Genomic DNA, 23,022 nt, shown 5'->3' on the forward strand with positions numbered 1-23,022 from the left:
CGGCCGAGAGGGACGCGCTGGCGGCGGCGCCCGCTGCCGCTGTGGCAGCAGGCCGTCGCCGGCGCCTCGGCCGGCATCTCGTACAACTTTCTCTTCTTCCCCGCCGACACGATCAAGTCGCGGCTGCAGACCATGGCCATTGGCGCGTCGGTCAAGGAGCGGACGTTCTGGAAGGAGGGCGCCCTCCTGTGGCGGCAGTATGGCCTCGCGGGGCTGTACCGGGGCTGCGGCATGACGTGCTTGAGGTCGGCGCCCAGCTCGGCGTTTATCTTCATGGTGTTTGACGGACTCAAGAGGCACTTTCCCATTCAGTAGAGGGTGCATAGAAAAAAAACAGTTGGAACGAGGGAGGGGTTGGTTGCGCGGAGGATGGGGCACGGCGATTCTTTATGGCATTAGCAGGCGTTTTCCGGGAAGGGGGTTCCGATGGATTTTTTTTCTTTTTTTTTTTTTTGGAAAGATTCGTTGCTGTTGCATTTTTCATCGTCGTTGCATAGAGGGTGTTTACACCAAAATATACTGGTACAGACTAAAGAACTATTTGCATTCGTCAAACAAATCCGTACAGACTCAAGTGAACTCATTTCATTGTTTGCGTTCGTCACTTGGTTTGGATCATGGGCTAGATCGTAGTCTTCTTTCAAGAACATAGGTAAAACTCGCTCTCTACATTCTGCCGTGCCAACAGGGCATGAGCTCCTGCGACAGCCTCACAGCGCCTTGCCCTTTCCCTTGGACTCGGCCTCGCTCTTCTCGCTTATGTCCCAGTGGTTGAGGTATCCGGCGCCGGCGCACAGGTAGGTGGCGAAGCTGAGCCAGCCGAGGTAGGGCAGCTGCAGCAGGCCGGCGGTGCGGTCGACCTGGCCCCAGACGTAGGCGAGGTAGGCGTTGACGCCGAGGAGGGAGACAATGTCGGCGGTGGCCTCGGCGGGGCGGCGCAAGACGAAGAAGAGCGGCGTCCAGGCGAGGTTGAGGGCGAGCTGGATCGAGTAGAGGGTGGCGCCGTGACGCGTGAGGTCGGCCTGGGCGGGGGTGGCGCCGGGGGCGAGGCCGATGGAGACGGCGCGGTAGGCGGCGTAGCCCATCAGTCTGGGAGGAGGGCACAGTCTGGGTCAGCTTGGCGGTTTTTGCATGCCGGGGGAGGATGGTGTTGAAGGCGGGGGAATTACCCGTAAAGGAGAGTCCAGACGGGGCCGAAGACATAGGGAGGGGGGTTTCCGGGCGGGTTCTTGATGCTGGCGTAGGTCTTGAGAGTGTTGGCGCCTGAGAGCAAAAGGGTCAGCTAAGGTTTGGCCAAGACGCGTTGCCAACGGCCATGGCGCAAGGCCGCGCGGGGGTGGAGGGGAAACTTGCGACTTGAGGTGTAGCCGACGGCAGTTCCCAGGGCGATGGGCAGGAGGATTGAGGTTGCCGGATGGTCGAAGACCTGGCGAGGCAAAGTGAGAGCGGGAATAAATGTGGTCATCTTGAATGATTGCACGCGGTAGCAGAGGGAGCGTATGGGAGAGGAAGAGAGCAAGGTTGGATCGTGGGCAGGAGAAGTGGTTCGAGGGCCAGATATGTTGGGGATGTTTGGGGGGGTGTGATCACGGGTCAAGGGTGCCGCCCAGCGGGCGCATTCAGGCACTGGAAAGCTATGAACTTGCGATGACGTAGAACACCGAAGGCCGAGAGGCATCTGAGCCCATGTTTGTCAGGTCATTTGCAAGGGGAATCACCGCACATCGGAAAAATGCATTGTTGAATGGACATGAAAGGTCTACCTAGGGTTAGATGCCAATGAGGCTCATGATGCAGAATTCACGATGTTGTCAAGTCCTCCTTGTCGTTCCGCTGGTCGTAGTCACTGTCGAATGCACCACCAGACACAGATCTTGGGCGTCAGGGAGCTCCAACTGGGATCAACAGCGTCTCCACCATGCGCCCGTTATAGCACTATCGCATAGTGCAATTGGTGGGTTGTGCCCAGGCGCTAGGCCGCTCCAGGGCACCAGGCTCCAGGCAAAGGGCCGTGAGTGGCCCTGGATCGCCGCTTTGCCGGTACGTACGTACCACGTACCTCCTCCATTCGAGCAAGCAAGCGAACGAGCGCGTCCTGCAGCTCTCCCGTCCAGGTCCGTCCCAGAGTTCACCTTCCACCTCGGAAGCCCGCTGTCTCGCGTCTTCGCAACCACCATCCCACGAGACAAGGCCTTGTCGCCATTGCCATCATCGATTGATTGTTCGTTATTCCCCCTTTCTCCCACTATTCGTCTTCCTATCCTGCGAGTCCTCCAATCCTCCTACTACCTACGCTGTAGCTGTCGCTGTCGCTGTCGCTGCACCTTTGCAACAGCCCGGCCAGCCTCCCATCACCTCATGACCCTCCCATCTTTTCTCCCCCCCCCCAATTCCCTTCGCCTTCATCGGCCTGTATTGGCTGTCGTCTTTTCTCTGCCCTCGTCCTATTCTTCAGTTCGTTGATCGAGCTCTTCCATCTTTTCTCTATTGCCTTCTCTCTCCCCTCCCCTTTCCCGCTTTCTTCCTCAAACAAACATCCTTTGGCGATCGATTGACTTGTCTAACCGCAAACATGACGCCAAACAGCATCATCAAACCGACCGCAAGCAAGCGAGAAGACGGCATTTCCTGACGACCAGTCGACCGACCGAAGCGGTACAAGACACGCCCCTAAACGTGCTCCCGGACTGGGACCGCGCCAGCCGACCGACCTAGACCGATACTCAAGCCGAGATGGATTCGTATTCATCCTACCGCGAGCCTGCTCGGTCGCCCGGCGACAGGAACTGGGAGAAGACGGAGCGCTCCGACTCCTACCGCGCCCGTTCCCCTGGTGCGTGCTTCCATTTTTCACCATCCATCTCTCTCCTCTACCCATGGTGCCAATGCCGTGATCGTTCGCTGAAGTAGCGATTCTCCCTGTTACCGCTTGCTCGCCTCTTTCTTCCTTTCCATACTTGACACAAAGCTTACTGTTTCCAAGGCGCAGAACGCTCGCGAGATCGCCGTCGCTCGAGATCACCCGCTGCTGTCGACCGGTACGAACCCCGAGGTCGCCGAGATGACCACGGCCGCGACAGGGACGACCGCCGCGGTGATCGCCGGATCGGATCGCCTCCCGCCAACATTGACCGCTATGTGCCTGGCCAAGACAACGGAGGGCCATCGCTCACTGTCAATCCTCTCATGGACCCTGTCAAGCTCCCTTACCAGGTCGGATTCTCCTACTTTGGCGAATGGTGGCGTATGAACGAAAAGATCAAGGAGGACAAGGAGCGCCAGCGTACCGGCAGGCGACGCGAGCCCGAGAGGCCGCGCGGCTCCCGTGAGGCGCAAGAAGAGCGCGACAAGGAGAAGGCCAGGATTCAGGCCGCCTACGACACCTACAAGGAGGACCTTCAGGCCAAGATGGCCCGAGCCTTCGTCTCGGAGCACAAGAAGGAGCAGTGGTTTCGCGAGCGCTACGTCCCAGAAGTCCGCGATCCGCTACGCCAGCAGATCAGCGAATTCCGCCGCGGCGGCTACACCCAGTGGGAGCAGGACCTCGAGTCTGGCACTTTTGATGACTTCTCGCTCGAAGGCCTGCCGAAGAACGATAGCAACGGCCAGGGCGGCCTCGTGGAGAAGGAAGAGGGCGAGGCCATGGCGACCAACGAGATTCTGGGCGTCGGTGACCTTGTGCCTGCCAATGGCGCCGATATCCGTGACGAGAACCTGTTCCAGCCGACGCTGCTCTTCAAGACGATCGCCCCGCATGTCAGCCGCCAAAACCTCGAGGCTTTCTGCAAGGAACACTTGGGAGAAGAGGAAGGCGGCTTCAAATGGCTGTCGCTCTCGGACCCCAACCCCAGCAAGCGATACCATCGCATCGGCTGGGTCATGCTGCACCCATCCTCCGAGACGGCCGCAGCAACACTCGACCGAGCGGACCCCGCGGACGAGGATGGCGAGGCTCCCAAATCGCCCGTCGTCGTGTCGACGGCCGAGAAGGCCCTCGACGCCATCAACGGCAAGACTGTAAAGGACGAATCGCGCGGCGATTTCACCTGCCATGTGGGAGTGCACAACCCGCCTCAAGCCCCTCGGAAGAAGGCGCTGTGGGATCTGTTTTCCACGCCTGAGCGCGTGGAGAAGGACCTCGCTCTCGTGCAGCGCCTTGTGAACAAGTTTGAGGAAGACTTTGGTTCCGATTTTAACGCCATTCTCAAGATTGAGGAAAGGGTCGATGACCTCCGCAGCGCGGGCCGTTTGCAGCCCGCAGTTCCTCCCAAGCCCAAGGGCCGCCGCCGCCGCGCGGACGCCGATGGAGCGGACGCTGAGCACATGCACGATGCCGAGCAGATGGAAGACGTCGAAGGCGAGGAGGAAGATGAGGGCGCCGTGGACGAAGACGACGAGGTCGACGACGAGGAACTCCTCGTCAAGAAGAAGCAGCTGGACCTCATGATTGAATATCTTCGACGCGTCTTCAACTTTTGTTTCTACTGCGTCTTTGAGAGCGACTCGATCCACGAGCTCACCCGCAAGTGCCCCGGCGGCCACCTGCGGCGGCCTCGTGCCACGCTCAGCACTGCTGCCAAGGCTGTGGCCAAGGCCAGCGCGCTCGGCGAGCCGTTTCCTGGAAAGAAGCGTGGCGAGGCAGACGAAGATGGCGAGGTGGCCGATGGCGGCGACAGGCGGTTCCGCGGAGCGGGCGGCAAGGCTGAGCAGCAGCTGCTGCGGGCGTATAACTGGGTCAAGACGTTTGAGGACAAGGTCATGCAGATTCTTGAGCCCGACTCGGTCGACCTGCGCAAGCTTGGCGGCAAGCCTATCGATGAGGCCATGGACGAGGAGCTTCTCAAGTATGTGAGGCAAGAGGATGAGCACAAGTTCCGTTGCAAGGTTCCCGAGTGCCAGAAGCTCTTCAAAGAGGACCACTTCTGGAGGAAGCACGTCGAGAAGCGGCATCCCGAGTGGCTCGAGGGCCTGAAGCAGGAGGTACGTTTCTGGGCTCGTTCGCCGCAGTGGAGGTTCATGCCACTAACATTTGTGACCATAGATTGAACTCATCAATGCCTACGTGATGGACCCCTCCCACATTGCGCCGTCGCGAACGGACGCCAACTCAAACGGCCACTTCCCGCCGCCCAATGGCCAGGCTGCGGCCGGCACACCGCGTGGATTCAACCTCAACACGTTCAACATGAATAACATGATGCCGATTCCAGGATTCCCCATGCCTCCTGGCGGTTTCCCCGGCTTCATCCCCGGCGGTGCAGGCCAAGGTTCGGGCTGGAGCGGCGATGGTCGTGATGGTCCAGGCCCGATCCGACGAGGCGGCGGCGGCGTGGGTGGCGGCGGCCGTGGCGGTAACTACCGAAGCGGACCGTACGACCGCAGGCCGAATCCGCGGTACGACGGAGCGCGCGGCCGCGGCGGTCCCAGCAAATGGGGCGACGGCGGCGCGGGAGGTGCGGCAGTCGGCCCTCGCGAGGCCACGCAGGGTCGAAGCCTCAAGAGTTATGAAGACCTGGATCACGTCGCAGGAGGCGGCGGTGGTGAGCTGAACTACTAGAGGCCTTCGCTCATCCGCTGTATCCAGAGCCAAAATGAACGAGGACACGGACAGGAAAAACAGCCGGTGATAACGAAGCCGGAATGATACGTAGGGACTCGGCAAGGGAAGAGGCGTTTTGTGTTTCCATGTTTCTTTTTCCCGAGGGTCGATTATTCTCATCTCCCGGTTGAAGGAGAGACGGGCTCGAGGAAAATCTCAGCCGTCATGTCTTCTGTATTATGTATCACCATCACCAAAATTGCAGATAGCGGAACCAGTTGCTTTTGAAAACAACAAAGACCAAGTGGCCTGCTCGTAGATGTGTGACGCGAGAGATGGCGGCGGCCTTTGCACGCGCATGAGGCGCTTGTTCACTGCCATATACCAGCCTCGGCCAGCTCGTGAGCGTTGGAATCCGCCGGCAGCCTTGTGGCATCTGGCCCCCACGAGTGACATTGTCAAGGCGGGTTCATTCTGATCTTGGCCTTCTTCCTCTTGTATCTGGTTACCCACGTTGAGGTGAGATCAGAGGCAAGGTAGCCAGACGACGCCAACCTCGTCTATTCGATTGCCATCCAAGGTCGCAGTTGCAGGGCCCCATGATCGAACTCTCGAACGACACCGTTACGAGGCAGATGTCGGAGGACATTATCGCTGCGGCGTCCACGTCAAGCACTCCATCTTGGCCGAATGCTCACTGCATCGTCAACACGACCCAGCTTTCCGTGCTGCATAAGGGGGTTCCCCATGGCATCGCAAACGCGGCCGGTCAGCTGTCCATGTCGGATCTACTGAACAGGCGCTTCACGGCGCGCGACCGCTTCTGTCACGTTGACAACATGGTCGCAGACCCTCTTCTCCTTCATCTCAGCGGCGCAAGCACGACTGCCTCGCCGTGCAGCATCTCCTCCCGGCGCCGCCGTCGCCCGCGGGCCAGGTGCCGGGGCGCACCGTCGAGAAGTCAATCCTCGTGTCCGACGCAGCGCGGCTGCCGCACGCGCAGGAGGACAGATAGTTGGTGTTCCTCATCTCGACGGACCCGGACGTCAGGGATGGAGAGCGGGGCCAGCTTTTTGTGCTGTGTACTTGGGACGGATGGGCATGCGTGGACATGGCGAGGCGTCAAGGATTGGGCGCCGTGGTTGGAGCTGCCGAAGATGGCGGCGCGAGATTTGCTGATCGCCTGAGGTTCCAGTCGCATCGAAGGTGAGGCTCATGATGTCCTAACACCTTATCATCCTTGGGTAGGCTAAGGGCTTGGAAGGACGTGTTGATGGTGTATGATGTCTCTATATGAGAGGGTGCAGGTGACCGTCTGTTCACGCACTCGATCTCACAATATCGAGTTTGCGTGACGTGATTTCGTCTTGCCGGTTCTTAAGAGGCCAACCAGTAAATAATGTCAAGCAGCATGAGAATGTTGACTTTCGGACATCGACGGTGGTGTCGGTGCAGGTCCGCATCGTAGAGCCCCTACTGTCGTTTTGACCCAGTTCGGCCTGCAGTCTTCCGTATATGGCGGACTGCAGGCCGAACTACCTTAGGTCAAAACGATGGTTGGATTTGAACCCTGACGCATCCCCAACAACGTCCATGAGCCCTGCTTGATGGTCCCATGGCAATGCGTCTGGCCTTTTCCCGATCAGCACAAACTCATTTGACAACCCTTCGCCCAAACAGCAAAACGCTACGAACCATGTATCTCCGCGAACCCTGGTATTGTTTCTTGCATTGACGGTGACCGAGGCCTTGACCGTTAGGGGCGCCTTTAGTTTCACGACTAGAATTAGCAGCATGCGTATATACAGTCTTCCCTTTTCTAGAATCAACCTCGGCCATTGCCGATCATTGGACATGAATACCACCCGTTGAATGCCTGCTTTTGAGGGATATCATGCTATTCAGTAACTCGACCGCGAGGAAAGGCGTCTACAGCATCACCGTGGCACATCTGCTGAAGTTTGTCATATTCCCGGCCTGAGGCGGTATTTTTAGTCTGAGCTCCTCTCGCAGCGCATCAAGAAGGCAAGCAGGCAACATCATGCGCGTCTCTGATGGAAAGAAGGCCTAAAGATCACGTTGGCTCTGTGAATTCCACGGACCATAGTAGGTAAGTTGACGACCGTCCAGTCGTCTTCGCTATGCCCCCGTCGTCTGGTTCTCGGGAAATCCACGTCTTGAAGACGCAGTACTACGCTGTCAAGATTAAGAAGTATAGCAAGCGTATCGTGGTAAGCGCCGACCTTTGACAGACTTGTGTTCATAAAATGTTGACATGGCCTTCCTGTTGCTAAATCACAAGGCCTCGAGCTGGGCCTTGGTTTCAGGTGACTCGAGAGAATGATGTTGGTGACGAAGTCTGCCGCCAAACACAGAGACCTCCGAAAATAGCGAACACTCAAAAGTGACAAGATACCCAAAAATGACCACGTCGCTCGGTCACAGTGAGACCTAGTTTGATTCGCCTTGCTCTACCTAACAGGGCATTATTTATTTGACCTGTCTCCTTCGCTGGTTGGGGGCGCAATGCACCGTCGGCGCTGAGGCGCGCAGCCTAGCCGCCGACGGGTCTCGCGGGTGTTGGCCCCAACAGTTGCTTTCAAGGTCATCGGGTGCTCAGCGGTGCTTCAATTGATGTACAAAATCTTGGGTTGATGTGTATGATAAGTAGAGCGGCGGTGCTGTCTATCCTGGTGAGCGTGTCAAACTTCTACATTCCCGATTCGTTATCTCATCACACGACCGACTGCGTTCACACGTTTATTCTCCCATCGAACTTGTTCATCTGTGCACACAGTCTCTGCTCTACCTCCTCAACATGCTCGACGCACGCAACTACACCATCGGCTGGATCTATGCTGTGGAATGCGAGTTCGTAGCAGCAAGGGCTTTCCTGAGCAAAACACACGAGGGACCGATATACCTCGGCATCCACGATAAAAACGAATATGCGCTCGGTGAAATGGCGGGACACAACATTGTCATAACCGTCCTGCCCAGAGACAACTACGGAATATGCCAGGCCACAGTGGCGGCCGCGAGCATGGTGTATAGTTTTCCCAACGTCCGCATCGGCCTCATGGTCGGCATTGGCGGAGGCGTTCCAAGCGCGAGAAACGACATTCGACTCGGAGCTGTTGTCGTCGGCGTCCCCCAGGGCTCACACTCAGCCGTTCTCCAGTACGATCTCGGCAAGATGGCCCAAGGCGAGGCATTTGAGACTCGGAGCCACCTGAACAAAGCACCCAGCCTCCTCCGCAGCGCCGTGCAGAAGTTGGAAGCCAGATACCACTTCGATGGTGTTCACCTTTTAGACGCCGTGGAGAAGGCAGCGCAGAAGATTGAGGATGGCGACTACTACCGTCGACCACCGATCACCTCTGACAGGCTCTTCCGGTCCTCCTTCACGCACCCTTCTTCGAAACCATCCCTTCCGTGCAGTCAAGTTTGCAAAGGGACATCTCATCTTCAGGCCCGGCGGGCCCGAAGTGGAAGACCAGGCGACCCTTTCGTCCACTATGGGCTGATAGCCTCGGGGAACCTGAGAATATCCTCTGCTTTGAGACGGAAGCGGCAGGCCTGGTGGATTCGTTCCCCAGTATTGTTATCCGCGGAATCTGTGACTATTCAGACACACACAAAATTGACGAGTGGCAAGGTTTCGCGGCGATGATGGCAGCGGCGTACGCGGCTGATCTACTGCGCGAGGTGCCGTCCACCACCACCGCGAGGGAGTTGCAAATCAGGGAAGTGCTGAACACGAGTCGGCACCCACGGATTAAGAGTGCTTCAAGACGGGTCCGAAGCTTTTGACAGTAAATGTGTGGTTGGACTATGTCTAGTGCCTTGACCAGATTGAGGATGGAAATGGTTGAGTATGGCGTGCATTCGAACGTTGCTGGACTCATGACATGTTATTATTGTAGATCTCTGGCAGAAAATGAACAGTTCAGGGAAACTGAGAGAGCCTAGTTCATATGCTTGGTCGTTTTCGAATAGCTTCGTCTCACGGTTCCGCGCGCTGGCGTACTATGACACCTGGATTGCCTAGGGCTCCCCATTTGAGTTAGGTATGGCAGCTGACAGCTGGATCGTCCGGCCAAGTGCCAAACCGCTGTGGCCATCGGCCAGCGATGCGCTTTGGTGTGTCTCTACAGGGATCCGAGGGCTCTCAGAAGACTACTGCTCAGTTCATCGACGGTAGATGATAAACCCCAGGAAGCTGCGACAATCGACTCGAAGAGGCTTGAATGTGCTGCTGTTTGTGTCCCTATGAGGCATCTGGTGCAAAGTAGTGCAATCATGGTGGTGTTGCCTCGTGGCACTGGGGCGGCAGACAGCACACGTGATGACGACGACATCGCCCTCACTGACTGCATCGCTCCGAAGGGGAAAGAGGCCGTTATGCTCCTGTTAGGAGGAGCCATGACTACTACAGACATGGGTGATTACAAGCCAGTTCCAAGATGGCGAAGTGACTGTTGTCTGATCTAGCGGTGCCGGTAACGGGTTGTTCGCTTGATCCCGAGGGACCGGGAGGTGGAGATCTGAGGAGGCGACAGCGTGCGGCATAACGACTGGTCCGAGCGTTGGGGGAGTCGGGTAAACGTGCATCAAGTGGGGCCGCCGTGTAAGCCGTTTTTGATGAGACAAAAGAGCTGTGATTGTATTGTTTTTTTACGACGATAGTTACGAAGGGGTGGTGGGGTGGAATGTGATGCAAGATCAGAGGTGGGAGAATGGGTTTTGCCCGGTGATCCATGTTTCGCCGAATGTGTCATGGAACCTGTCCATGCGTGTTTGCCTGACTGCCAGTAAGCAGCAGGCAGCATGCAGTAGGCAGTAGGCAGTAGGCATCTGTCCGAGGCAGGCGTATTGTGCCTGGCGGTTGGATCCTGCCTGTTGGACGAGGTAGCTATGTACCTTAGGTACCTGGGTCACTCTAGGCAGGCAAGCAGACACAGGGCTGGCGATGCCCCTAAGTCACCGAGAACTGGAATGCAGTGAAAACAAGGGAAAGGGTAACACTACCTAGCTGCTTCGATCGTAGCTGCACGCGACAAAAGTACGACGTCGACAGGCCATCTTCCAGTGCTTCCTTCCCTGCTTGCGACGGAAGCCATGAGGTGTCCAGTGCTGCCGTGATATTTCCCACTGTGGAGTCATACCGAGAAAGCGAACAAATGCTGGCAACCTGATTGGTTAGGCGTATGCAGCCGTCGTACTTTTGGTAGCGGCGTGTCGCATCGGGCAAGCGCGACTCTCGTACTTTTCGGTTTCGAGGTTACGACACGACACGGCGCGGCATTCTCTGGAAACCCCCTCCGCCATTGTTCCTTCCGCCGCCGCCGCCCCTCCTGGGCCTCGCCTCGAGTGTGGTGCGTGGTGCGGTCAGCCGCTTTGATGAAGCGAAATCGTTGCGAGATGAATCATGCTAGATAGATGCACTCTCCTTCATCATTTGATCATCCGCCTCATCTTCTTTTTTTCGAAATGTTGAAATACACCCTGCGTGCCTCAACTTTTGACCATGTGTACTTCAGCTATCTGATCTGATCTGATCTACTCCCTCTCTATTACCCTCGCAAGGCGTCTTGAGGGCGAACAACCCCTGGCCTGCCCTCCATTGACGGACAGACCCTCATCGCCACCCGCCTCATCCCTACCTACACTCCGGATCCCTCACTACGCTCCTTTCTCGTCTCGCTCTTCTTGCTCGTCTTGCCAACCGTCATGGCCGACGTCAAGGCGGAAGTTCCCCTCGCCGAGGCCAGCCGCGAGGCCAGTGTCCCCTCCACCACGGACGAAAAGCCCAAGGATACCAAGCTTCGCCCTGAGCGTGAACCGACCTTCAAAGACTACATTCGAGTCTTTTCCTATGCCACAAAATGGGACATTGTCATCTACGTCTTCGCCGCCGTCTCCTCCATCGGCTCCGGCACCACCCTGCCCCTGATGAACGTCATCTTTGGCCAGCTCGTCAGCCAATTCACTGGCTATTTTTCCGTGCCTCCGACCACCAGCAGGTCTGAATTTGAGGCTCTGCTCGACAAGCAGGCCCTCTACATCATGGCCCTCTTCATCGGCCGCCTGACCCTGACCTATATCAACAAGTTTTGCTTCCGCATGATCGGTATCCGCCTCTCCTCCGCCATCCGACTGCACTACATCGAGAGCCTCTTTGGCCAGTCCATCCACGTCCTCGACTCCATGCCCCCTGGCGCCGCCGCCGGCACCATCACCACCACCGCCAATGTCCTGCAGCTAGGCCTCTCCGAGAAGCTCGGTACCTTCATGGAGTACAACGGAACCATCTTCACCGCCATCATTGTCGCTTTCACCTGGAGCTGGGAGCTGACCCTCGTCACCTCCTCCGTCCTCTTGTTCCTCATCTTCGTCCTCGGCGTCATCCTGCCCTTCCTCGTCAAGGGCCAGTCCGCCATCACCCAGTCCGAGGCCAGGGCCACCGCCGTCGCCAGCGAGGCCTTTAGCTCCATCCGCATGCTGACGGCCTGTGGCGCCGAGGAGCGCATCACCTCTCGCTACGATCGCTGGGTCGACGACGCACGCCGCAAGGGCCAGGCCACGGCCCCTCTGTTGGCGACCCAGCTCGGACTCATCTTCTTCGGCATCATGGGCGCCTTTGGCCTGGCCTTTTGGCACGGCACGACCATGCGCCTGAACGGATCCATCGATGATGCTGGTGTCATCATCATTGTCATCATGTCCGTGATCATGGTCGTCATCTCCCTCGAGCGCATCGCCACGCCTCTCGTCGCCGTCACCAAGGCCATGGTTGCCGCCTGCGAGTTCTTCACCGTCATCGACGCCCCCAAGCCCCCTACCGGCACCTTGAAGGAGCCCGATGTCTCGGCCGACCAGGACATTGTCTTTGACCATGTCACTTTTGCCTATCCGAGCCGCCCGCACGTCAAGGTCCTCGATGGTCTGAACCTGCGCATCGAGAAGGGTCTTAACACGGCCATCGTTGGTCCTTCGGGTTCTGGCAAGTCCACCATTGTGGGACTCATCCAGCGATGGTACAGCTTGAACCACCAATACGTCATTGCCAAGACGGTCGAGAAGGACAAGAAGAAGGAGGCGCAGAAGAAGAAGAACCTCAAGAAGGGCATCACAGACTCGGACGAGGAGGAGCCCGTATCCCCTCCTGAGGAGACCGGCCCTGCCATCGAACTGTCTGGATCCGTTACAACCTGCGGACGCTCTCTGGACGACATTGAGCTCAAGTGGTGGCGATGCCAGATCGGCCTCGTGCAGCAAGAGCCCTTCTTGTTCAACGACACCATCTTCAAGAACGTTGCCAATGGCCTCATCGGCACCCCCTGGGAGCACGAGTCGGAGGAAACGAAGAGGCAGCTCGTCAAGGAAGCTTGCGAAGAGTCATTTGCCAACGAGTTTATTGACCGACTACCTGAGGTAAGTTTTGCTGTCTTGGATGCGTCTTCCCGTAAACAAACCTAACACAGATCCTGCAGGGGTACGACACGCAAGTCGGCGACAGCGGAGCCAAGCTCTCGGGCGGTCAGCGCCAGCGTATTGCTATCGCCAGGAGCATCGTCCGAAAACCGAAAATCGTCATTCTCGACGAGGCCACGAGCGCTATCGACGTTCGGGGAGAAAAGATTGTCCAGGCAGCGCTAGACAGGGTTGCTCGCAACAGAACCACCATCACCATTGCCCACCGCCTGTCCACAATCAAGAAGGCCGACAAGATCATCGTCCTGAAGAAGGGCCAGGTTATGGAACAGGGCACTCATCACAGCCTTCTTGAGGACGAGAACGGTCTTTACTACGGACTCGTGCATGCTCAGCAACTCTCACTCGGTGAGCCCACCGAGGCCAACACGGACGACAGCGAAGAGGACCTCAACACCATTCTTCAGAGGGAAAAGAGTGCGGCGTACTCCGAAGCGGAACAAGTCAACGACAAATCAAAGGACAAGTCACCCAACCTCTTTAGCAGCTATGGAAAGCTTATAGTCGAACAACGCGCGCGATGGCCTTTTTTCATCATTATCATTCTGGCCGCCATGGGCGGCGCCTCTTCCACTCCATTGCAGGCTTGGTTGCTGGCCCAAGTCCTGAACGTCTTCACAATCCAAGATCCTGGAGAGATCCGAAGCGAAGGCAACTTCTGGTCGCTGATGTGGGCTGTTCTAGCCATTGGCGTCGGTGTCAGCTACTTCTCCGTCATCTACTCTGCCGTTTTTCTACAGTACCGCATCAGTGCTGTTTACAAACGCCAATATTTCGGGGCTATTCTGTTTCAACGGACGTCCTTCTTCGACCAAGAGGAAAATTCTCAGGGATCACTGACAGCCAGGGTCTCTGGCGACCCCAAACAGCTTGAAGAGCTGCTTGGCATCAACATTGCCTTCCTTCTCATGGGTATGCTCCAGGTTATTGGCGCCCTGTCGGTCGCTTTTGCTTTCGGCTGGAAGTTGGCCCTCGTTGCCACATTCGTGACCATGCCCATCGGTCTGTTCTCGGCTTACTGGAGGTTCAAGTATGAAATGCAGTTTGATCAGATGAACGGCGCCGTGTTTGCGGAGAGTGCCAAGTTTGCAGCTGAGGCCATCGGCGCTTTCCGCACCGTTTCGGCCCTGACCCTGGAGGATACCATCAACAGACGTTACGGAACCCTTCTCAACGATCTGAGAATCAATGCTCTGAAGAAGGCGTGGCTGGCATCGTTTATTGTGGCCTTTGCTGAAAGCTCTGGGCTCGGCTGCCAAGGTCTCATCTTCTGGTACGGCGGACGACTTCTGGCCAGTCGGGAATACGACATGGTCACCTTCTTTGTCTGCTTCATGGCAGCTATTCAGGGCGCCGAGGCGGCCGGACAGGCCCTCAGTTTCGGGCCTAATGCGGCCCAGGCCAGTGCTGCTGCGAGCCGCATCATCAAGATGCGCGACTCCCGGAATCTCGACGAGCATGCCGAGTCGGCGACCATTCCTGACACCGAAGGCGGTGTCAAGATTGAGCTGCGGGATGCCCACTTCAAGTATCCTACTCGCAACGTGTCCGTCTTCAAGGGTATCAACCTCACTGTCGAGAAAGGCCAGTTCGCCGCCTTGGTCGGAGCGTCCGGCTGCGGCAAGACCTCCATCGTGTCGCTGATGGAGCGCTTTTACGATCTGACGCAAGGCGACATCCTCTGCAACGGCAAGAGCATATATGACCTGAATATATACGAGTACCGCAAGGCCTTGTCGCTGGTTGCCCAGGAACCCAACATGTTTCAAGGCACCATCCGCGAAAACATTCTGCTCGGCATTGACGGGGACGTGCCAGACGAGCAACTCCACGCCGTCTGCCGCGACGCATCCATCCACGACTTTATCGTGTCCCTGCCCGAAGGCTACAACACGGACATTGGCTCCAAGGGCGTGTCTCTTTCCGGCGGCCAGAAGCAGCGCATCGCCATTGCGCGTGCGCTCGTCCGCGATCCCAAGATTCTGCTCCTCGACGAGGCGACCAGCTCGCTCGACTCCGAGTCGGAGAAGCTCGTGCAGGCGGCGTTTGAGCGCGCCAGCAAGGGCCGCACCATGCTCGTCGTCGCGCACAGGTTGGCGACTGTCCAGAACGCCGACGTCATCTTCGTCATGGGCGAGGGTAAAGTGCTGGAGAAGGGCAACCACGTGGAGCTGTTGAAGAAGAAGGGCGTCTACTGGCACATGGTACGTTATTGGCGATCCGCCCCGCATGCTTTGACCGTGATGGAGCTAACAGCACGCAACAGTGCCAGAGCCAGGCTCTCGATCGCTGAGGGTAGACGAGAGCGACAGCGAGCAGACTGTTGGCTCTGCGGGGGGCATTGGGCAGGCGCACCACGGTTTGAATAGATGGTTTTTTTTGTTTGCAGTGACAGGATACCCTCACCTTTGCTTTCCTTTTCTGAGTTTCCACCGGATGAAACTTTTCGCATCTCTCTTCTTGCATTTACATCCACTCCATGTACATGATCCAATTCGTTCGTGTAGTATACCATGTATTTAGAACATAGCACCAATCTATCCTGCCGTGGACTGTACCATCCCAAACGAGAACTGACCAAGCGATACGGCGAGCAGCAGGTGCAAAAAGACGAGCATCAAACGAGGGTAAATATGGTATTGTCATCAACTGTGCAAATCATCGTGCGAACCTCGTCTGTCCGTGCAGATCCAACGCCTCACTTCGTCTCCAAGCACCAACTATATAAAAACGCCAGATCGCTATGCATCAAATACCAGAGATGGTTTGAAAAGCAAAATCAAGCCTCAGCCTCAGGCGCCTTCATCCCCCAGAAGTGATCGAGCTCGGCGGCAATGTCGCCCGTGTGCGTCATGACAAAGTCGTGCGTCCCGCCGAGGACCCGCCAGTGCACGGCGTCCGGTCCTCCGAGCAGCGGCAGGCCCTGGCGCTCATAGTCGACGCAGTCGATAATCTCGTCCCCCTGCGCCAGCAAGACGGCAGTACGGCCCTTGCCCATGACCCGCCCGAGCTGGGCCCAGGTAGGGTGCTGGTCGGTCAGCGGGGCGTGGCGGATGCAGCTCATAAAGGCGGGGACGAAGCCGGCGTGGTGGGTGACCATCCAGCGGACGTAGTCGTCGACGCGGCGCTCAAGAGGCATCTCGGGAGGCGGGATGCTGGGATGAGTCGTCTCGGAAGCAGCGACGTCGAGAATCTTGCCCGTCGCCGAGGGCTGCTGGCGGAGGGTGGGTTTGCGGTTGGTGGAGGCGGCGATGGGGCGCTGGAGGCGGCGCTTTGTGGCAAAGGCGAGAAGGCGCCGGGGCACGAGGCCGGAGCGGAAGGTGAGGCGGGCCACCGTCCCGAAGTCGGCGGCGGAGATGAGGCCGGCAGGGGCGAGGAGGATCAGAGACTCGACCATGTGGGGAAAAGACGCCGCGAAGGAGGCGGCGAGTGCGCCGCCGAGGGAATAGCCGACGAGGCGGAACCCGTGCTGGCCGGTCCACGGCAGGGGCGAAGAGGCGAGGGCTAGCAAGATATTGGTCGTGTACAAACGTTCATCGTGAGGCAGGTCGCCCACTCCGTCGGTAAAGCCGCGGCCAAAGAGGTCAAAGACCATGACTCGGCAGCCGCGGGCAGCGAGGGCACGAGCAAGTGGTGCGAGGGTGATGCACGGAGTAGAGATGCCATGGACGAGGAGGACCTTGGGCCCTTCTAGGTTGCCAAACTCGTAGACCCGGACGGTGCCGTACGGGGTAGTGACATCACGGCCGCCGGGGAGTGTGTCTGGGTTGTAGATATGGTCGTGGATGGCATGGGAAGCTTCCTTGGGCAGGGATGCGCGAAGAGGACTGGGGATGATACGCCTCCACTTGGGATAGAGGACGTAACGACAAAAGTAGAAGGTGGCCAATGTCACGATGACTGTGGTGGCTACGATGGACATGGTGTCGGCGCTGGGGCGGGCATCAAGGATACGCGAGAGGGCATCCATGATGGGCGTCGGCGAGGAGCTGCTGGTCGAAGAGGAGGAAGACGAGAACAGAAGCGGTTCAGGTTCTGTAGACTGAGGCGCCGCTAGGGAGGCGGCGGGCTGAGAGGATCGTGACATGGCGCCGTATGTCGTGTCGGTGGTGGGTGTGATGGTGCCGGCTGGGAGTCGTATAAGGTCAGATGCCAGACCCTGGTGATGCGGCGATTGTATGCAACAGAGTAGTTCCTAAGATGAGGGGGCTGTGAACGATGAGAGGTATATGGAATGGAAACTGCGTCCTGAGTCGTGGGAAAGAAAGACCAGAGCTTCAGCCCATCCGAAGGTGCCGTGCACCCACGGGCGGAAGGAGTGGTCGTGGGGCGTCCTGCCTCCTAAAGTGAGACGGGAACGTGCCTGCCCCGACTGGACACTGGACACTGGACACTGGACAAGCACGCAAGGCACGATGCTGACTGCCGTCGAGGCCCTTGGCGCCAGGCGCTGACGTGCCTTCCATTGCTTTCTTGTCTTGTTCCAGGTGGTGACGTCGCCGCAACAGGGTTTCCCTTCAGGGCTGACTCTCTAGTCTTGGCTCCCCCACAAGCCCTCTGACCCGCTGGCCCTCTCAGGAGGACCTCCCCTCTCAGGCCTTTAACCCCTGTGGGCCATAGCGTTGGCGCCCAAGTCGGTCCTTAGCTTCAGCTTGGAGACCCACGCACCCCCGGGCCTAATCCGGACCTTTGAATCCGTCCGCTTCGGGTTCATCGGTCACAACTTGGAGATCCTCCGTAGGACGGACCCCTGTCCACGTATTCGCGTATCCCTCTTCCGGAACCGAGTGTCGCTCAACCCAAGCCAACCGCCCATGCAGCATCGCCCAGCTGCTTCATTACCAGACACATGTTCTCGATGATGGGCGGCCGCATCTCAGGGCTGCCCCTGAAGTTGGACCGCAGAGTCTCCTGCACGACTTCCATGCAGCCTTTGGGGTCCTCTACCGCCGCCTCGCGCGTCCCGGACGATCGAATGGGTTCCTGGATCGCCGGTTTGCCGTGTCCAAAGTGAACGAACTCTGTCACGACGCCTGATATCGTTCCATCCAGGTAAACCGTCTCCTGTCCCAACTGAGATGACGAGGCCCCTGGCCTGCCTGCTGTCTTGGTGACGACGCCATACGTCCAGAGCGCCAGGGCTGCGTGATGGATCGCCACAGCGTAAAAGTCCTTGAGGTGCCCCAGTGGGAACAGCTTGGCCTGTCGTAGCACCTGTCCTGCTTGCCAGACGGCCTGTCTGCCGTGGACGCTGTCCGCCCATTCCCGGAGGTTCGCCAGCACCCGTCGCGCCTGTTCCTCGCCCTCCTTGCCGGAAAAGAGCTGCAAATCGTCCAGGGACAGGTGTAGGTTCATAAGCAACAGGTGCAGCATGAGGTGTTCCTGGCATGAGAGCTCATGCCAGTCTGACACAATCGCCTGGAACTGATCCAGTCCTCTGCATAATTCCTCGTGTCGAGTTCGCAATAATTGCTCGCTCGTGCCTCCCGTCCTCGTCAGCCACGGCCGGTATCGCTGCACCGAGGAGAGCCTTTGGAATTCATTAATCAGAGACCAGTAGCCGTTGAGAAAAATGGAAACCGCCGCTTGCACGTCCAAGCGACGACGGTTGGACGTGAGAAGGCCAGGGTCTCGTAACAGATCGCCGACTGATGGCGCCCGCTTTGTGTAGCCAGCGGCCAGCTCGTGGTGGTGATGTTTCCAGTCCAACGCCGTCTTGGCAAACCAGAGCTCTTTCGCTTCAGGCAGCGGCAATGTCATCTCAGCATATGACATGCCTGGGCTGCCGAGCGTGGCCATGGAGGTCCTCGCATCCCGGATGAAGCAGTGAAAAGCAAGCCTGCTTTGGTGTCAGTCCACCGCCATCGAACCTGAACCCTTCTCCTGGTTCGAACATACCTCTTCCATGACTCGCGTTCGCACCATGACCGCCACTTCTGTTCGAGCACCTCGCCGCCGTCGGATTCGTCAATTTCAATGAGGGGATACATCGTACGTTGATATTTGTTGCGATATCGCATCATCTACCACGTGTAAGCATGTGAATGCAGACGCCCTGTGGCGAAAGTACTCACATTAGCAGGAATACCGATATGGCACTCGGCGATTTCCATCTTTCTTCGGTTCCCTGACCACAAGGCAACATCCTGCACGAGGGACAGAGATTGAACCAAGCCAACGTCCTTGATCGTAGTGTTGACTGACTCAAACCTTTCCGGAATCGTGACACGTACAGCCTCCTGCACCGCGAACCCCCATCTTCGAAGGGTTGGCACAGATGTCAGCACTGCGCCAGATGCTGCTGCCATGGCATGCCAGTCTGCAGGCATTGCCTTCATCTCGAAAGTTGCCTGATGGATCCACTGCGAGGTTTGGCAAAAGTGCGAAGCAAGGAAAATATGGATCAAGCTGTCCATGACTTCGGCCGAAGGGAACGAGGACGCCACGCGTGCCATCATCTCGCTGGTCTTGCACGTCTTCAGAACAATAGCCAGCACCCCATCTCGCGCGGCTCCGTCCAGACGGTCGGTCACCACCGTCTCGCCCAGCTTCTTGCGACTCTCGCGCAGGGCCCCTGTCACGTCGGGGGAAGGCACGGGCAGGTTAGACTGCTCTCCGTAGCCAGCATTGATACGCGACAGGCTCCATCGCCATGGCGATTCCGTCCATGCTTGAACGAGATTCTTGCGCATCTGTACAAGATCTATCGAATCTTCGGGGCTCGGCGTAAAGGTCTGCGATTGCTGAAACCCGCCCCCCAGCAAGTCAACGTTCCAGTAATCCAGTAAGCTGAAGTCAACATCAGTGAGATCAAGATTGTTGTGGGCGCTCAGGTCTAGGACGGATAGGCCCTGAACTTGACCCTGACCGTGACCTTCAGTAACTCGAGCCCCGTCATATCCTGGTTCGTAGATTACATTTTGAAGGAACCCAGAAAAGGCCTGCCCGGCAACATCGACGGCTTGGTTACCAGTCCAGACATGAGTTTGTTGCGGCAATATGCCCGTGTTTGCTTCTTCTGCGTTAACAACAGTCCCACGATGTTGTTTGTCATGTAACCTACTCTGCGGCGGAATGCTTCTGGGGGAATGAGGCAGGGTTGGCCCTGGATCCAGCACAGACAGCGCCGGCATAACCGAGCCGTCATCTGGTCCGGTAGCCGGATACGTTGAGATCTGGGGGACAGACAAGTGACTGGATGACCGTGCAGCATCGCTCGCGCTCTGGGACGCCGATGACGCAGGAGAGGTCGTTTCTGAGCGAGGACCGGCTGACAGGTGCAAGAGATGCATGGCGGCAGCAGAGCCGGCCTCGGCTGCGGAATACTCGCACACCTGGTTCCTCGTGCGGCATCGAGTACAAGGCTTAGTCTCTTCGCATTTCACGCGAGCAGCCGCACAGCCACGGCAAGCATGCGAGACCCTGGCGGCGGCTGGTGAGGCCGTCGTCCGGCGTCGCTTCTTAGCCGGATCATCGTCGTTCTCGTGGTTCGTGATGTGGCGCTTCAACAGGTCCTGGCGGGCAAAAGCCTTGCCGCAAACTTGACACGCAAAGCGCTTGCCAAGAGTGTGTGTCTGGATGTGCCGAGCCAGATGTTCGGGCCGGGAATAGCGTTTCTGGCAATGAGCACACTGATACAAGCTTGGTGTCGCAGCATGGGTGGGGGCAGGAGCAGGCGCCACGATGGCATGGGCAGTTGACTTTTCTGCGATGCCAACAGAAGCATACGCCTCATTCGCTGTATGAGCATTGCTACCGCCTGTTGGCGCCTGGACAAACAGTTGGCTATCGGCAAGGGGTAATTGGCCCGAATTGGCAGCAGGCTGGTTGGGGTGAAGCAGATTCGAAAGAGACGAAGGTCCAGTCGCCATGGCCACTCCGGCTGCGTTGGGCAAGCCAACTGCCGTATAAACTGTACCAGGAGCCGAGAAGTCCAAGATGATGCTCTCGAACCGAAGCGGAGCCCTGTGCCGCTAACTATCGGTCTTGTGGTGGTAGGAATGGATCGCAGGTAGTGGATGGGGATTCGGCTTTGTGGGAGGAAGGATGTGATCGGAGAGACAAAGGCACCTTGCCGCTTCCGATGTGGGAGGAATCCCGAACCCCTGTGGCGCCATTCGAATTAGTAGCTAAGTTCTACTTGCTCAACCCCACCAAAGAAAGGAATGGGGGGCTGGCCGGCAGCTACCTACGCATACAGGTAGGTACCTTACGAACTGACGTCCTCTGACACATCAGCACATCACAAAGAGTACTTCAAGCAGAGATCATTGCAATTGGGCAGTACTTCAGTCAAATTAAGATTTAGTTGCCAGAAGCATCCTCAATTCTCGGCTCAAAGCGACAAACCGCCATCAATCACAGCGTTGGCCCCGGTGACGGTTTTACTCTGGATAAAGCACCACACCTGCTCTGCAACCTCCTCGACTGTCGGGACACGCTTCAATGGCGTTCTCTCCCTCGCAGCCTCTCGCTGTTCCTCTGGGAATTGGAGACCCCAGTCCTGCCGCAAGTCAGTTCATGAAATACGCCAACAGAGCAAGAAACGGACCGTCCACATGATACCGGGAGAGACTGTATTGACTCGGATTTTGGGAGCTGCCGCCATCGCAAGCCCCTTGGCGAGATGGATCTGAGCTGCTTTGCTGACTGCATAGGCCTGGACACTCCGTGTGAGCTTGCCGTGTTTACCAGCATACTTGCTAGGGCGTGATTTACCAGCGAGCTTCCGCTGACCTTGACACCGGCCAAAGAAGCCGTTGTAATGAAGCAGCCCTCGGCCTCTTCGAGGTACGGCTTGACAGCACCCATCAGCCACAGATGGCTCTTGACGTTCATGTTGAAGCATCTGTCCCAGTCGTCCTCCACCAGGTTGTCATCCAAGTTGCGAATGTCGCGGATCTGTGTCCATCCGCCATTCGAAAACACCACGTCTAGACGCCGGTTTGTTGCAGGTGGTGCTCCCTGGACGGAGAAGTCTGACGCAGCTTGCACGAGAGATTTGATTTCATCTCGAGACTCCAGGTTGGCTTGTACTGAAAGAAAGTTATGGGCATCGTGTGGCAGCGGCGAGAGGGTGTGCAGCTCTGTTTCCAGGGCATCCGCACGTGCTTTATTCGAGTAGTAGTTGATGACGACTCGGTACCCCTTCCGTGCCAACAGTTTGGCGGCGGCAGCGCCCAGTCCGGCACTGCCAGCCGTTATGAGAGCGACATGAGGATGCGGTTGGGGTTCCGACATGGCGATTTCTCGAATGATCTGCTGAGTAGGGGTTCACAGGGTTGGGATTGGCTGAAACTGTTCTCATCAAGTTTGAAAGATCATGCAAGCTTCGTCCTTTTCAGGTACGAGTCCAGAAAACGAGCGAGGTGGTTGTAGAGACCAGCCAAGACGACCCTGGACTTTCACCATGACATGACGATAGGTAGCTATAAGTTTAATGGCCTGCAAGAGCTGTCACCGGCCCCTCCAGTTCCCCTCGGCCCCGCTGACGATGCGCATAAGCAGGCTGGGGCCGAGTCCCGAGACGAAGCCCAGTACGGCAGACCACAGGACGATTCCTCAAGCTTGAGTAGCCTCGCAGTCGGCCACCGTAGCATCTAATCTTTCGACCCAATTGAGCACGGGCATTTCACAGCACGAGCCACAGCTGCCACATTTGGCGGGGGGTCGTGCAGCGATGGTAGCCTTGCAGATCCAACGTCGCTCCCCCCGCCAGCTACCATCACACTTTCTCAACACCGCGTCAATTCCCACGAAGCCAGTCGTTTTTTTTGCCCCCACACCCCTCACTCCCATCCTCCACTCTCTTTTCCTTCGCCGGCCTTTACCTCCCGGCGCACTTTCCCCCTTCAGGCCGGTTCATGAAGACCTCACTCCAACGATTCTCCAGGTCTTTTTCTCGACCACCTTCACCTCTGACTCATCCCTCGCCATTTGCGCTTGCGACCCAGACTGCCCCTCCACGATCGAATACCCCGCGATAC

General features: G+C 57.6%; 8 protein-coding genes across 8 annotated transcripts; 4 read left to right on the forward strand and 4 right to left on the reverse strand.

Moving 5' to 3' along the window:
* Positions 1-132: 132 nt before the first annotated feature.
* VDAG_04463 (amino-acid transporter arg-13) lies at positions 133-315 on the forward strand (the record flags this gene model as incomplete). The annotated part of the gene is made up of 1 exon (XM_009650910.1): positions 133-315. The coding sequence occupies one exon, from the start codon at positions 133-135 to the stop codon at positions 313-315; it is 183 nt and encodes a 60-aa protein (XP_009649205.1).
* Positions 316-710: 395 nt separating this feature from the next.
* Positions 711-1,465, reverse strand: VDAG_04464 (benzodiazepine receptor family protein; the record flags this gene model as incomplete). Its single annotated transcript, XM_009650911.1, has 3 exons — positions 711-1,089; positions 1,170-1,263; positions 1,312-1,465. 3 exons carry the CDS (start codon positions 1,463-1,465, stop codon positions 711-713), a joined length of 627 nt encoding a protein of 208 aa, XP_009649206.1.
* A 1,268-nt stretch (positions 1,466-2,733) lies between these two features.
* Positions 2,734-5,557, forward strand: VDAG_04465 (uncharacterized protein; the record flags this gene model as incomplete). Its single annotated transcript, XM_009650912.1, has 3 exons — positions 2,734-2,896; positions 2,984-4,980; positions 5,042-5,557. 3 exons carry the CDS (start codon positions 2,734-2,736, stop codon positions 5,555-5,557), a joined length of 2,676 nt encoding a protein of 891 aa, XP_009649207.1.
* Positions 5,558-7,680: 2,123 nt separating this feature from the next.
* On the forward strand, positions 7,681-9,212 carry VDAG_04466 (pfs domain-containing protein; the record flags this gene model as incomplete). Its single annotated transcript, XM_009650913.1, has 2 exons — positions 7,681-7,770; positions 8,337-9,212. The coding sequence occupies 2 exons, from the start codon at positions 7,681-7,683 to the stop codon at positions 9,210-9,212; spliced, it is 966 nt and encodes a 321-aa protein (XP_009649208.1).
* A 2,060-nt stretch (positions 9,213-11,272) lies between these two features.
* VDAG_04467 (multidrug resistance protein) lies at positions 11,273-15,329 on the forward strand (the record flags this gene model as incomplete). Its single annotated transcript, XM_009650914.1, has 3 exons — positions 11,273-12,976; positions 13,036-15,240; positions 15,303-15,329. The coding sequence occupies 3 exons, from the start codon at positions 11,273-11,275 to the stop codon at positions 15,327-15,329; spliced, it is 3,936 nt and encodes a 1,311-aa protein (XP_009649209.1).
* Positions 15,330-15,815: 486 nt separating this feature from the next.
* VDAG_04468 (uncharacterized protein) lies at positions 15,816-17,502 on the reverse strand (the record flags this gene model as incomplete). The annotated part of the gene is made up of 2 exons (XM_009650915.1): positions 15,816-17,164; positions 17,460-17,502. 2 exons carry the CDS (start codon positions 17,500-17,502, stop codon positions 15,816-15,818), a joined length of 1,392 nt encoding a protein of 463 aa, XP_009649210.1.
* Positions 17,503-17,830: 328 nt separating this feature from the next.
* VDAG_04469 (C6 transcription factor RegA) lies at positions 17,831-20,907 on the reverse strand (the record flags this gene model as incomplete). The annotated part of the gene is made up of 3 exons (XM_009650916.1): positions 17,831-18,875; positions 18,935-19,059; positions 19,111-20,907. The coding sequence occupies 3 exons, from the start codon at positions 20,905-20,907 to the stop codon at positions 17,831-17,833; spliced, it is 2,967 nt and encodes a 988-aa protein (XP_009649211.1).
* A 464-nt stretch (positions 20,908-21,371) lies between these two features.
* VDAG_04470 (short-chain dehydrogenase) lies at positions 21,372-22,276 on the reverse strand (the record flags this gene model as incomplete). Its single annotated transcript, XM_009650917.1, has 3 exons — positions 21,372-21,539; positions 21,588-21,695; positions 21,755-22,276. The coding sequence occupies 3 exons, from the start codon at positions 22,274-22,276 to the stop codon at positions 21,372-21,374; spliced, it is 798 nt and encodes a 265-aa protein (XP_009649212.1).
* Between the last annotated feature and the right edge of the window lie 746 nt (positions 22,277-23,022).

This window comes from Verticillium dahliae, genomic scaffold, assembly GCF_000150675.1.
Source record: "Verticillium dahliae VdLs.17 supercont1.7 genomic scaffold, whole genome shotgun sequence".
NCBI classification, from domain to species: domain Eukaryota; kingdom Fungi; phylum Ascomycota; class Sordariomycetes; order Glomerellales; family Plectosphaerellaceae; genus Verticillium; species Verticillium dahliae.